General features: G+C 38.6%; 1 protein-coding gene across 1 annotated transcript; it reads right to left on the reverse strand.

The window, feature by feature from the left end:
* Positions 1-915: 915 nt before the first annotated feature.
* LOC110739429 lies at positions 916-1,876 on the reverse strand. Its single transcript, XM_021919889.1, has 2 exons — positions 1,578-1,876; positions 916-1,468 (listed from the first exon to the last, which is right to left on the reverse strand). Exons 1-2 carry the CDS (start codon positions 1,874-1,876, stop codon positions 916-918), a joined length of 852 nt encoding a protein of 283 aa, XP_021775581.1.
* Between the last annotated feature and the right edge of the window lie 12,672 nt (positions 1,877-14,548).

Here is a 14,548-nt window from a genome sequence, read left to right on the forward strand (position 1 = left end):
CCATTTCATATACTCTAATGAAATCAAGATTAATAAGCCTCGAAATGACCCCAACTCTAGCATACACCCTTTTAAAAGAACTTTTACTCATCACTCAAGAGTCAAGAAAGCAAATCATATAAGCATTGTCATTTGAGTCTCACCCTTAGGCATTTTTTCGGTTTTTTTTTTTTTGTTCATTTTTTTTTACTGCTACAAAGAAGGAATATTTACAATGTTAAGTTAAGCTAATCATAAAAATAAAACATAAATATACATCTAAATAAGGAGAGAAGAGAAGTATTCACACATGATCAGAAGTTTGGATTTAAAGGAAGCAAGTTTGGATTTAAGGGCTTTGGATTAAAAAGGGAAATGAAACAACCAAAACAAACAAAACAAAAATAAACCAACATTCCAAGAAGGAATGAAAATGACTCCCCCCCCCCCCCCCCAAGCTATCATAAACATTGTCCTCAATGTTAAGCAATAAAAGCATATAAAAAGGGGGAGAAAGAAGACTAACTCAAGGATCGGGCCTTCTTTGAAGCTTGAACCTCCTTGGTACCTTTGTTCTTGTTGGTTTTTGTTGGAAGACTTTAATTTCACTTTTTGTTGTTGTTGTTGTTGTTTTTGTTGTTGTTTTTTCTTTTTAACAACTTAATCCATACAAAAAAAATACTCGGGTTGCCTCCCGGAAGCGCTTCTTTAGCGTCACTAGCTTGACGACATTGCGCTATCCGTAATTAGGGAGGGTCAAGACACACCTTTTTGGCCCATCTCATTGTTCCCACAAACTTGCCATTTTCCTTAGGCAAAACAACCACATTTCTATCATCACTAGAAATGCAATCAAATAATTTCCATCAACTTAATCTTGTTTCTTTTTTTCTTATTGACCCTCTTTTGCTTTTTCACCTCCAAAGCATGAGTCAATTATTGTGGCTCCTCCATGTCTTCTTTCAAAGTATTAGCCAAAACATCGATCTGATGAACTTGTTTCATTATGGGCTCACTTGAAATTTCCGGAAATGAGAAGAAAATATTTTCATTCCCAACATGCAAGCTAAGTAGTCCTTGTTTCATATCAATGTTAACACCCGCAGTTTTCAAAAAGGGCCTACCCAATATGAGAGGTGCTTTGGAATCCTCATCCATCTCCATGATTACAAAATCGCATTGCATAAGAGCCTTCACCACTTGAATCGGGATGTCCTTTAAGACTCCCAATGGGATTTTAACCGAGTGGTCGGCTAGTTGGATTGACATTTTGGTGGGACTTATATCCCCAAGATTCAACCTTGTAACCATAGAGAGAGGCATAAGGATAACACTAGCCCCAAGGTCACACAACGCATTTGTTGATTCAAGATCCCCAAGGTTCACCGGTGTAGCAAAACTACCGGGGTCACCAAACTTCTCGGGAAGCTCATTTTTAGGAATATCACTTATCTCCGTTGGAAGGAAGATAGAATCACTCTCCTTAAGCCTACTTTTTAGTAAGAAAATCTTTCAAAAACTTTGCATATGTAGGCATTTGTAATAAAGCATGAAGAAGTGGAATGTTTGATTGAAGTCCTTTCATTTCATCAAGGGACTTGGAAAGTTTCTCATTTAGCTTCTTCTCTATCATTCGATGAGGGAATGGAATACGAGGCTCATATGCTTTCAATGGAGCTTGGCTATGCACTTCTCCCTCGTCTCTCTTTAAGGCACCCTCATCACTCAATTTTAAGCTTCCTCTCGCTTCCTCACTCACTTCATTTACAAACTCACTTTCATCTACCCAACAATATCCCTCACCTCCTTTTTTGGTGACCTCTTCTCTCATAATTGGAGCTTCATACCCTCCTTCCAAAATCAAGGTGATTAATTTTGCATGCTCTTTTGGATTCATTACCGTTGTGCTTGGAAATTAACCACCGGGGTTAGAAGGGCATCCAACTTGATGCGCAATTTGAGATAATTGACTTTCAATCATCTTATTGTGTGCTTGGAGTTGTTGAATTGAGCTACTAACTTCCCCATTGATCTTGATTTATTGGGTCATGAACGTTTCCAAAACGGATTCAATGTTGGATTTTTGAGGAGGAGGGGCTTGATTGTATTGGGTTCTTTGTTGGACATTGTCTCTTTGGTTGGGGTGGCTATGGGGAGCTTGTTGTTGTAAATGGGGTTGATTGATATTGTTTTGAGGAGGAGGAACTTGGTTGTAATTGTTTTGAGGAGGGGGTGCTTGGTTTGGTTGTTTCCATACAAAATTTGGATGTTGTTTCCAACCTCGGTTATAGTTTTGAGAGTAAGGATCATTTCTCCCAGTAGAAGCCACATGCTCTGTTGTTGTAGAGTTGCAATAGGATGCCATGTGACCGTTTCCTCCACATGTCTCACAAGACATGACTTGCGAGGAGGAGCTACCGGGCACATTGTTCACTTGATCTATCTTTCGATCTAACATATCAACCTTTGAAGCAATAAGATCTATTGCCTCAAGATCATGCTTGCCGCCCTTCTTAGGATGACTTTGTCTTTTGTCACCACATAAGCATAATGCTTGGCAACCTCTTCAATCATTTTGTAGGCCTCGTCAATCGATATCAAGGTTAGCCCTCAAGGTAGGAGTAAGACCATCATAGAAGCTTTTCACTATGATCCATGAGGTGAAACCGTGGTGAGGGCATGCTCTAGTGTAATCCTTGAACCGCTCCCATGCTTTACACAAAGTTTCATCAATCTCTTGGTTGAAGTTGGTGATTTTCCGTCTTAATTCGGTGGTTTTCTCGGGAGGGCAATACTTCCCAAGAAATGCTCTAGTAACTTCATCCCAAGTAGTTAACGATCCCTCTTCAACCGTCCTCAACCAATGCAACATGTACATCCAAATAAACTCTTCCGAAATGTTATTTTGCTTGATAGTTGTGCACAATTCAAGAAAGTTGTCCAAATGAGCAAAAGGACACTCATAAAGACTACCCCCAAATTGATCACTTTGAATCATACGGATGAGTTAAGGTGAAAGCTCAAAATTGTTTGCATTTATGGTGGGGAGACGTATGCCACTCCGAAGTGTGAAGGCATTGGGGTGGTCATAGTCTCGTAGTAAAGGTGGAGGAGGATTGTTATCACCCATGATATCTTCGTTGTTGGTTTCAAAAACCTCTTCCAGATCGGAATCCGAAAATATAATAGAGAGCTCGAGTGTGCCTTGCAAAACTCTCCTCACGTTCCTCAAGGTTTTGTTCAACTCTAATTCCACGGGAATAAGCGGTGATTGCTTACTCTTTCGTGTCATGCAAAGTCAAACAAAGCTAAGAAAGACGTTAGCAATGACTATCATAAGTTAAAAACACAAATAGACAAAAATAGATAGGAAATCTATGATACATATACACACATTTAGTCTCATTCAACAATAATACATTCAATGTGACTTTGCCTCCCCGGCAACGACGCCAAAATTTGATAGGCCATCGTTGAGCCTACCAAAGATAAAGTCCAATCACTTGATCTCAATAGCTAATAGCAAGGGTAAGAAAGGGTCGAACCCAAGAGAGGCGTTGAATCAACCACCAAGATACTGTCGTTTAAACAAGCTAAATGAAGTCGAAATTGGTTTGATTTTATGTAGCAAGTACTAATTCAAATCAACTAATACTAAGGGGTGATTAACAATAATTAAAGAGTTCTACGGCTCGGGATATACCACTCAATTTTGTCACAAATCACAAATGGCATGTAGAAAAAAAAAAAGTAAATTAAGGGGATATTATAGGGGAAATCATCTACAACACCCAACTACTCTCTCAAGCTAGAGGGATTACTTGAACATGAATATAACCTACTCTCGTGGTTACAAAGCATAAAACAAGTATTAAAGCATAATCACGATGACAAAAACATTCCCTTGACTGGAAATTCCTATTCTCATGGCATTTCAAGTCAATTAAGCATAAGGGAGCTAACTCAAGTTCATCTCTCGATCCTTCGTTGAGAAAGCTTAGATAATAGTTCTAGCAATGGCCATATACAAGAACTAAGCAATTAAACCACTTATGCTCAACTAATTAACACCTAACAATTACCAAATTAACACATGCAACAATTAATTAGTGACTACATTGAGGGTTTTACCCAAACCCTAGAAAGTTAGACTACTCACAATCCATGGAGATTAAAGCAATTAAGGAATTCAAGTAACTCATGAACAAGATTTAACAAAAGATTAAGCTAAATAACAATCTAAGCACACAAGAATTAAGAAAGATAATTATCAATCAAAACAATTAAAATGGAAGAGAAGAGTGAGAAAATGTTACTTGAAGCTTCAACTTGAATAATAATGGTGGAACTTGTCTTCTACAATGATTGAGATTGAAATTTCCAAGCTATTAATTAAAATCTAACTAATGATTTCAGAATATTTGTGTTCTACAATTACAAATTAAGAGAAGGCACTCCAAACTTGGATCCCCCGTACAAAATGAGCTAAGAAGAGTATTTATATGACCCCAAAATAAAAAGGACAGAGAAAACAAGAGTCGGGCTCGTCTATAGGTAGGCACGGACGTGCCATAGGTTGCACGGACGTGCAGACCTGTTCAAATACAAGCTGTAGCTACTGCCTAACCTTGCACGGACTTGCTTCATTTCGCACGGACGTGCAGTGACTTGCACGGACGTGTCACTTATTGGCACAGACGTGCAGACCTTTTCTGGCGAAATAGCTTATTTTCGGAAGGTCATAACTTCTTCGTTCATCGGAATAAGGCATGTGACAAGTCGTTGGAGAGCTCTTGAGATGAAATTTGATCTCCAATTTGAATCACTTCAAAATGTTGAGTGGAAAAAAATTTATGGTCAGTTGAAGTTGACCTTAGTGAAAAAATCATTCCAAAACTTTCCAATAGCTTTTCATTTCTCTTTAAGGCACTCATCCTTCTTCCTCCATTGCTCTATCAACAAATTTTCCCTTCTCCTTGTTCACTCATGCTTGATCACGTCCATATATAGTGCTAAAAATAGCTACATTACATCAAAAACACAAACAACCCGTGAAGCATGGATTATGCAAAATTTGTATAAAAATAGGATAGATAATGAACTTTGATGTCGAATAATCACGAAAAAAAGTTCAAAAGTACCCTAAAATCATACCAAATAACAAGTTATCACTCTTCTCATAGACCTCAATAAAATGGAGCAGTTGTGGCAGCTAACAAAAACTTAAAGACTATTATTGAGAAAATGACAGAAAATTACAAGGATTGGCCTAACAAACTCCATTTTGCGCTTTGCGGTTATCGCACGTCAATTCGCATATCAACATGGAATTCATAGGGACGACGGATATCCCAAGAAGAAATGTTTTGAAGTAGAACGTAATGCAATTTTACCCTGCAGGGGTAATAAAAAGACATCTTGGTTAAGCTTGGAAGACGACAGAAGGGTTGCTTGTTGCCACCAACCATCTTCTCAATTTTCCACCATGGGACGACCCACTTGATAGAAAAGTTACAAGAGGCAAATATTTTACTTCATTCATGGTGACCCATTTCAGAGAGACGCTTCTTTCGCCTTATAAAGCAATTAGGAGTGAACTTTCATTATTGTTAGGAGGAATGATTAATTCTAGTCTCTCCATTAGCCACATCTGCAAAAATATTGAATGCAAATAATTAGTATTACTATACAAAAATATGTTTTTGACTTCTGTAATTAAAAATATTATTTTTCAACCTGTAATAAAAATTAGAGAGTCCTGAAAAGGTACTTTTGGATTTTTCTTTAATTCATCTAGACTAATCATAGTCTCTCCAACAATTAGTGGCATTGGATTTCTTCCAGATTCAATTTGTTCCAAGACAGATAATATATGTGCTTGACCTTCATTATTTCTACCAGGAGTAAGAAGATATTGGTTAAGCATGCAAAAGCGAAACGCCTTTCTTCTATAAACATGAAAAGACTCAGAGTACGGTCTATTAAAGTAGTGGTGGGCAAATTTTTTTAGATTAACTACACTACCATCTAAAATATTTGTTAGATCCATGTCTTTTAAATTAAAGAAGCGCTCAAAATCTTTATAATAATACTCATTCACTCGAGGAATTACCGCAAGATGTAATGAAGGAAAGCCTAGGATGGCACCAAATTCTTCCAGTAAAGGGCTAATTTCATCACAGCATATTTTAAAGCAATGTGAGTCAGTATCCCAATATTCTAAGGCGGTATGAATAATATCTATGTCAAGATCTACCCCCTTAATACCCATAAAAAATTCGAGTCTTTTCTCTCTTTAGCAATTAAAGACCGACACCACTCACGAGTAAAATAAATAAAACACTTAGTGACTTAAGACATGATTATTTGTTGAGAATCTAAGATTGTAATATGTTTGAATTATACAGAAAATTCTCAGATTAGGGGGCTATTTATGCACAAAATTGATGTAGTTCGACTCCTAAAAGGATTCGGAGCCTACGCACTGCAGCGCCACACGACAAATTTGTCGCCTGGCGACAGAAATTAGCGCCTGGCAAAAGCTGAAAGGAATGGTGTCCTTTGAACAAGTGTACTATTCCGTTAGTGGGTTCAGAATTATTAGAAAGCTAATATATTCAGTGAGGTCAAGTGATCGGAATGCCTGGGTGGAGGCCGCTTCCGATCAGTAATATTAATGAATAATTAATATTACAGCTTAATCTTGACTGAACCCTTCGGGTCACACCCAAGCATTCAACAAACCGAACCGACGAATTAATTCGGAAGGAATTAATGAGTCGACCGAGTAATATTTATTTAGACGTCGGAAATTCGAGCTTAGAGCGTCGAAACCGAGCGTCGGAAGTCGAGTCGAAAAATAGTGAAAGACGAGACGAGAAATAGTAATAAATCAACAAAAGACCAAAATACCCCTAGCATCGAAATGCCCAAGCAAACCGAGTGCTAAGGGCGTAAAGCCTAGCATGGTGGCTAGCATGCGCACCAAGCCGAGCCTAGACTGGATGGTGTGTGCTAGTGCACCCATGCTAGCATCGCAAGGCTAGGCGCTGCCTAGTGCGTGCTAGCATGCTAGGCGCAGCCTTGTGCGCGCAATGGCTAGCAAGCCATGCCGCAACAAGCTGCAGCAGCTAGCACGCTAGGCGCGCCAGCTCGCCACAGCTAGTAGCTGCATGGCTAGGCCATTGCTTGCTGCCTAGCAGCGCTGGCCAAGGCACAAGGCCAGCAGCAGCTCGCACAAGCATGCTGGGCTTGCTGGCCAGCAGCGCCTGGCAGCCCGCATGCGAGTGCTGGGCCTGCTGGGCTTGCTGGGCGTGGCTGCCACGAACAGCAGCACATGGCTGCCCACCTTGGTTGCCTTGGTGCCCAAGGGTGGATGTCATGTGGCTTGTGGTCCTTGAGTGTGTGTGGAGTGAGGTGGCCGGTTATGGGAGAGGGAGTAGGGAGCAAGTTTGGTCCCCCCTTCTCCAAGTGGTCCTCACCTAACCACTCACACGAGCTTGCCACTTGTTGATTTATTACTAGCTTGATTATTAATTTTATTTTAGCTTTAAAATGAAATGGAAAAATCATACTATCCCACATTGATGGGAGAGTAAATGATACTCCCATCATTTCCTATAAATACCCAAGTATGGGCATTGGGAATGATGCTTGAGTAAGAGTTGAAAAAGGCATCACAATTAGTGAAAACCTTTGAACTCAATATAATTACTCGGGTTTTATTGGTCGGGTCTTGCTAACCCCAAGACATTTGACCTATTCGGTTTTGTTGGTGCGGGTGGACTTCGTTGGAGGTCTCCGTGTGAGCGGGATGACAGGGTAAAGTCGTATCCCCTAATCAAAAGTAATACCTAAATCCTCTAACTAAAGTAGATAGGGAAGTAGGGTCGATCTCCACAGGGAAACAAGTCTTTTTACTCCTAATTAATTATTATAATCTAAATTATTTAAGTAACCAATATTTATAATTAAGTAAGAAACTAAACTACTAAGGTTGAGAATAGGAAGAAAACGATATATAAAAGGATCTAGGGCATAGGTTCACCAATAAATAATACTTCAGGGTAAAACATAGTAATCAATTATTGACATGGCATAGATAACATGATTAACAGGCTCTCGCAATTTATTAATCAACATAGATCTAACCGGCTCTCGCAATTTACTAGATCTAAGTCCTCATTGAAAATAGCCTTTAATATCAAATTAACATCTGCTCGATTCATCAATTTAATATTTCTATACTTTTACAAGCCGCAATTGTAAACATTAAAACAATCCAATAAGAAATTATCATGCAATACCAATATTCAATAATAGTCAATCATCAATGCATCAATTAACCAGATTGTATAGGGCTCGCTACGTATTACAATCACACAATTAATTTACCGGTATTAAATCTCATCTCTCGAATCTTGACTCAATATTGTCAAACTCATGCATAAAAGATAGGCCTAATCTAGTCACAAAGCATTAAATCAATCAATTGGAAATTAATCTAGCATTGATAATCAACAACAATAATTTACCCCTTCATATTATTTATTAGATCCCCACAAACCCTAGAAAGAAAACTACTCACACATATTATAAACTAAACTAATCAAAGTAATAAAATAAATCATGGTGAAAGGAATAAAATAAATAACTAAGATTAAGGGAAGAGAAATTGTTACCAAAATAAATCTGAATTAATGAAAGAATTAAGAACAAAGGTTTAGAGAGAGATTAAGAGAGAGAAAACTAAGTAGAGAGAGAAAGTCTAAGAGAAGAGATTAAGAGAATAAGAAGTCGTAAAATCGTATTACGGAGGAGTATTTATACTCCGTACAAAAATCCTAAACTAAAATAAATTAAAACGACGCTAATCGTCTCCTAACTATACACGCGCCCGATCGGGCGCGCCTTTTTGTCTCTAATAGCAATCTCGCGCCCGGCCGGGCGCGTCACCGGGCGCCAGACTAAGCTTCTCCTGCCCGGCCGAGCGCGCCTCCGGGTGCCAGCCTTTTTGGCCGGGCGGCTCTCTTGGGCCACTATTTGGACTACGATTGGACTTCAATTCTTCGGGCCATTCTGGGTTTCCTCTTTGGGTCTTGAATACTCGGTCCAAATGCCCCGGTATCACCTATACCGAGCCCTTAATCACCGGTTCGATGGCTCTAACCGGCCCTGGGCTATAAAATTTGGTCGTGTTTCTCCAATGCTCGTGATTGCTCTAAAATATCTCGGGAAAATACTCCAAAAGCATAAATCCCTGCAACAGTCAACCAAATCTACAAAAACACTAGAAAACCCCAATTAGTAATAAAAGTGGCTCTAAAGAGCCAAAAACACTACTAATTATGACCAAGGGACGGGGGTAAAATACTATATAAAATAGACACATCACGGGACTTGAAGCTTTCAAGTAAGAGCTCATTTTGGAGCGAAGCATGCATCAAAGGTAATTAGCTTATCTTAATCTTGTGATTAATTTAATTATGTTTATGGTTTTATTTATTGCGAGTGCGGTCTTGTTTTTGGGTTTGTTTTCGCGGTGAGTCGGACTCACCAAACCCCAACAGCGGTATCGGAGCCTCGCTCGTTTATTTTTAAAATCATAATATTTTTAAGGTGTTTTTATGGCTTAATTTTTCTGGTTTTAAGTTGCTAATTAGATTAGTAACTCATTTTTCAAATTTTTACCTCGTATTAGAGCTGTCTTCAGCTCTCGAACCCAGATTTCGACCCAAAAATAGTGAATTTTGGGTGGAAAAGGCGTTCTGGAAATGGTTTTAACCTTGTAGGACTCTGTTTTTAGCCAAAAAATGACCAGAAATGCATTTTACGAGGGATTTTTCGTTTTGACGAAAATTTTTAAGTCTTTCTAACCTTGAAAATTGATTGCATATTTATGGTGGTTATGAATTTGGTTCTTTCCTTTATTTATATGCAATTTTAGACTACTTTAAGCATGATTACTTGGTAGTAATTGGTGCTTGAAAGTTTGGTTTTATTTTTCACATAATTGCAAATTAATTGCATTAAGTGTGAAATAGTTGTTCTTTGTTGCTTCCAAGTACTAAAGATTCAATCTTTATTTATGATAAGTGATTGAAACTTTGAGTTACTAAATTCCATGAATTTTGGTTAAACTTTGTTGATTTAATCATTTTTTAGTTGATTGGAATCATAAAGTTTAAAACTTGTGATTGAAATTGGTTTATCTTCATATTGGAAGATATAATTTTTCATGAAGTCACAAGTATTAAAGTTGGAGTCTTTATTGAACTTATGTTCATTTTTCCAACTCCCTTTTATTTTGTCAAAATCTCAAGATTAATTTAAAGTGATTAAATTAATAGTGAGAATTGCCCTAATTTATTTTATTACACTAAGTTAAACCAATTTTATTAAAGAATGGTTCTTGGAAATAAATTTGGTTAATTGCATTTGGATGAATTATTTAAGTTGGACTTGTTATTTTTCATTTTTCCTCAAAATTGATTCTAAAATTAATTTAGAATTGATTTATAATGTCACAAACAAAATCGATAATTTTCGAAGCATTAGCACGCAACACGAGGCCTAAGACCCCCGAGCTAGCTCTCGACCAGCTGGGCTGCTCACGCAACCCATATGTGGCTGCCGAGGCTGCTGGGCACTTCGTTCTTAGGTGCTTGGTGTTGTGCGTGTGTGTGTGCGAGGAAGGGCGTGGGCTGTTGCTCGCTGCCAGCAGCATAGCGCGCCAGCCAGCAGCAAGCGGCAGCATGGCGCAGCAGCAGCATAAGGTTGTGCGCGCTGTGTGTGCTACTACGCTTGGCTGGGCTGGGCGTAGCGCATGCGAGCACAAGCAGCCCACATGCATGCTTGGTGTTGCGGGGGTGCGCATGGGCATACTACGTGCTTGTTGTACGGTACGTACAATCCCATAATTGGCACAATAACCCAGGGTTATTAAGGCGATGCTATTTTAAAGTTAATTTTAGCGTTGCTTAATATGTAAATAAGGGTATTTTTTTTTGGACTCCAAGTCTTAATGCTAGGCACTTAGACATTTTGGAATTCATAATTTTGCTTAAATTGTCGTTTTAATTATTTTAATTATTTTGTTTATTTAATTAAAAATTTTGGAGGCTAGGCCTCGGGTTTTGAGCGACATTTGCAAAATTAATTTTGGCAAATATTTGGGTTCACTGACTTAATTAATTGGATTAGTTAAAGTTGAATGCGGAATTTAGTGGGAACGTCTCTAAGTTATTACCATAACCGGTTAAAACAACTTTGACTAGTTTAATTAGGCGTGTTAATTGGATTAACCACCTAGATTAGTTACTAGCTCTCTTGCGTTTTATGCATTGTTACTTGTTTATCATTGTAAAATGCATGGGCCATTCACAGATAGTGAATGGATGAATGGAATGTAAATTCTCTCACATGTTTTATGAAATGGCAACTAGTGGGGCCCGATTAGGATAGAAAATACGGACTGTGATCCGTGATGTATTTTTGTAAATCTAAATACGTTCTGCGAACCGTTGAGTATTTTTGTACCTTAATATTTAGATTAGTCCTAATCGTAGATACTAGCAATTGTAATATTTTGGTCAAGTCTTGAAGACGGGGTTCTTAGAAGACAAAGCCATGAAGTTGCAAATGAAGACCTTTTGAAGACTTGAAGATCTCAAGGGGTCATGCTAGTTTCCAAATGCATCTCTATTTATGTTTTCGATATATATTTATATATATATGAATTATATGTTAGATGCATGTTTAGGATTTCGAATGTTGAGATGATTAATTAAGTTCACTTAAATCAACCAACATAGAAACCCTAGGTCCCTAAAATATTGAGTAAAACTTGCCATTCCAAAACACACTTACCAACAGAACGAGGGTAGTGGTGGGGTACGCCAAAGCGAGGCATCACTACTTCTCCAAGGAACGTAAGGCATACCGGGTATGCAAGGTGGTTTTGGTTATACTCAGCGATATGAGTGATGGAGTCCTAACATGTCGTGGCAAAGTGAATATATTGTTTAGAGAGCATTGGATGCGACGATTTATTCAACCAAGATTGGCTTGGAGCCATTAGCAAAGCGTTGCTTACCTTAGGAGATTGAGTTTTAAGACAAGCCAAAGCATGCTTAACAACTCTTTGTTTCTTTGGATCCTGGAATCGACTTATTGTCACCTAAAATGGGGACAATCTTTAATGTGTGAATAAGACGTTTTAAATAAGTTTGATTAAAATGCATGAATTCAATCTTATTTAAGTATAATGAATGGTTTTTTATTTCAAATTCTTTCAATTGTAGAATCATGTCTTCAACTAATGTCAACGACCTTATGCTCCCGGAATTGCCCGAAAAGTTGCCAATTTCTCTAAACTTGGTAAACTTTAAGCAATGGGAAGAGGAACTCCGAAAGACCCTCCGAAATTGCTACCTAGAGCACATTCTGGACACTCAAATCCCGAGTTTCTACTCTAAGGGGATTATGAGTGATGAGGCACATGAGGTATGGAGTGTGGATTGTAAAAGAGTTTCCAGACTCATGGCAAACTCCATCCCGGTACAATGGAAGGGGAAGTTCTCTAACTATTTTCCGGACATGATGCTCAAAGCTCTAGAAGATGTAGTCAATTTGAGAGTCACCAAAAGTACCAGAGGCAACTATGATGGACTTGTGGAATATGTGACTAGGTCACTCTTGAACATGAGGATCAAGCCACCGCAAGATGGGTGTCTCACGAAAGAGAGACAAGAAGTATGGGCTAAGGTCTATAATGCAAGACTTAGATCCGGGATGCCACTTCAAGCTCATGTGCTCAACATGACAAGGCTATTCACCCATCTAGAGCTAATTGGCAAACCAGTGGACGATGAGCAAGCGGCTCTCATTCTACTAAGCTCACTCCATTCGGGGTATGTTGCATTAAAGATGCGACTTACGACCAAGCGGAACAAAATGTCCTTGATGGAAGTTGTTCAAGAGCTCCAGAAAACCTATTCTTGCAAGAAAGGCTAAGGTTGCTCTGAGACCAAAGAAGAAGGAGTTCAAGAACAAAGCTAAGATGCGCTGCTTCTATTGTAGTAGACCCGGACACTACAAAAGAGAATGTAGCATGTATCTAGAAGATGAGGCGAAAAGAAAAGTAACCTCAATCTCAGGTATCATCTTTACACTTGAACATAAGCCATTTATAAGGTATTAGATACCGGAAAATTGGCTCACTATATGCTCCTGTTTCAGGAACAAAGTGAGCGGTGCTTTTCAAGTGGATATGAGTACACAAGTGGAAGAAGAAGATATTTCAAAGAAAGCTTGTAATCTCATATTTTGTCTAGATTTAAAACTTGTTTAGTTTTATCTACCATATTTTGATCTTGAGGCATTGGACGTCATTTTGAACTTGATCACAAGACATATCATCTTGTTTATATTTATGGAATGACACGTTTGTGTCTTTGGGAAAATTGTTTATAATGATACCAAAAGAGCTAAGACCATAGAGTCAAATCAGACTACTTGTGGCATTGTCGTCTTGGCCACATCAACATCAAACGCATTAAGAAACTTCTACAAGAAGGTGTTCTTGACTCTTTCGATTTAGAATCGTTTGAGAATTGCGAGGGATGTCTATTAGGCAAGATGATTAAACACCCATTCTCCAAGTTGGGAGAAAGGGTAAGTGACTTATTGGGTCTTATACATACCGATGTATGTGGACCAATGAGCTCAACCACAAGAAATGGACATCGATATTTCATCACTTTCACAGACGACTATAGTAGATATGGCTATGTCTACCTCATGTCGCATAAATCTGAATCATTTGATAAGTTCAAAGAATTTCAGAGTGAAGTTGAAAATCAGCTTGGCAAGAAAATCAAAGCCCTTCGATCGAATCGAGGTGGTGAATACTTGAGCCAAGAATTCGATGACCATCTGAAAGAAAAGGGTATACTTTCAGAACTGACACCTCCAGGAACTCCACAATGGAACGGAGTATCCGAAAGGAGAAATCAAACCTTGTTAGACATGGTACGATCAACAATGGGTCTTAGTGATCTTCCTATCTCTTTCTGGGGACACGAACTTCTAACTGCGGCACTAACACTGAACCGTGCTTCATCAAAAGCTGTAGAAAAGTCTCCATATGAATTATGGACGAAGAAACCTCCTAGGTTATCTTTTCTAAAGATATGGGGATGCGAAGCATATGTCAAGAAATTGATTTCTGACAAACTTCATCCCAAATCTGACAAGGTTTATTTTGTGGGCTACCCAAAAGAAACCAAAGGGTATTACTTCGACAACAATCGGAGAACAAAGTGTTTGTTGCTCGCGATGGTGTCTTTTTGGAGAAGGAGCACCTTTCTAAAATGACAAGTGGGAGGAAAATCGAACTCGACGAAGTTCGTGAGGATGAGCAACAAAATCATAATGACAGTCAAAGTGCTCAAAAAAGCATCTGTTGACGCAGGTCAAAATGATCAAAATGTGCAAAGTCAAACCGACAATGCAAATTCTCAATCCATTACCTTACGTAGGTCATAGAGGCCGAGATCTCAACCTGATA

The sequence above is a fragment of the Chenopodium quinoa genome, unplaced genomic scaffold, assembly GCF_001683475.1.
Source record: "Chenopodium quinoa cultivar QQ74 unplaced genomic scaffold, ASM168347v1, whole genome shotgun sequence".
Classification (NCBI taxonomy): Eukaryota; Viridiplantae; Streptophyta; class Magnoliopsida; order Caryophyllales; family Amaranthaceae; genus Chenopodium; species Chenopodium quinoa.

Coding starts and splice junctions, on each gene's coding strand:
- LOC110739429 (XM_021919889.1), bottom strand. CDS start 1,876: ATGAATCCAAAAGAGCATGCAAAATTAATCACCTTGATTTTGGAAGGA. Junction 1,469..1,577: donor CTAAATGAGAAACTTTCCAA/GTCCCTTGATGA, acceptor ACTAAAAAGTAG/GCTTAAGGAGAGTGATTCTA.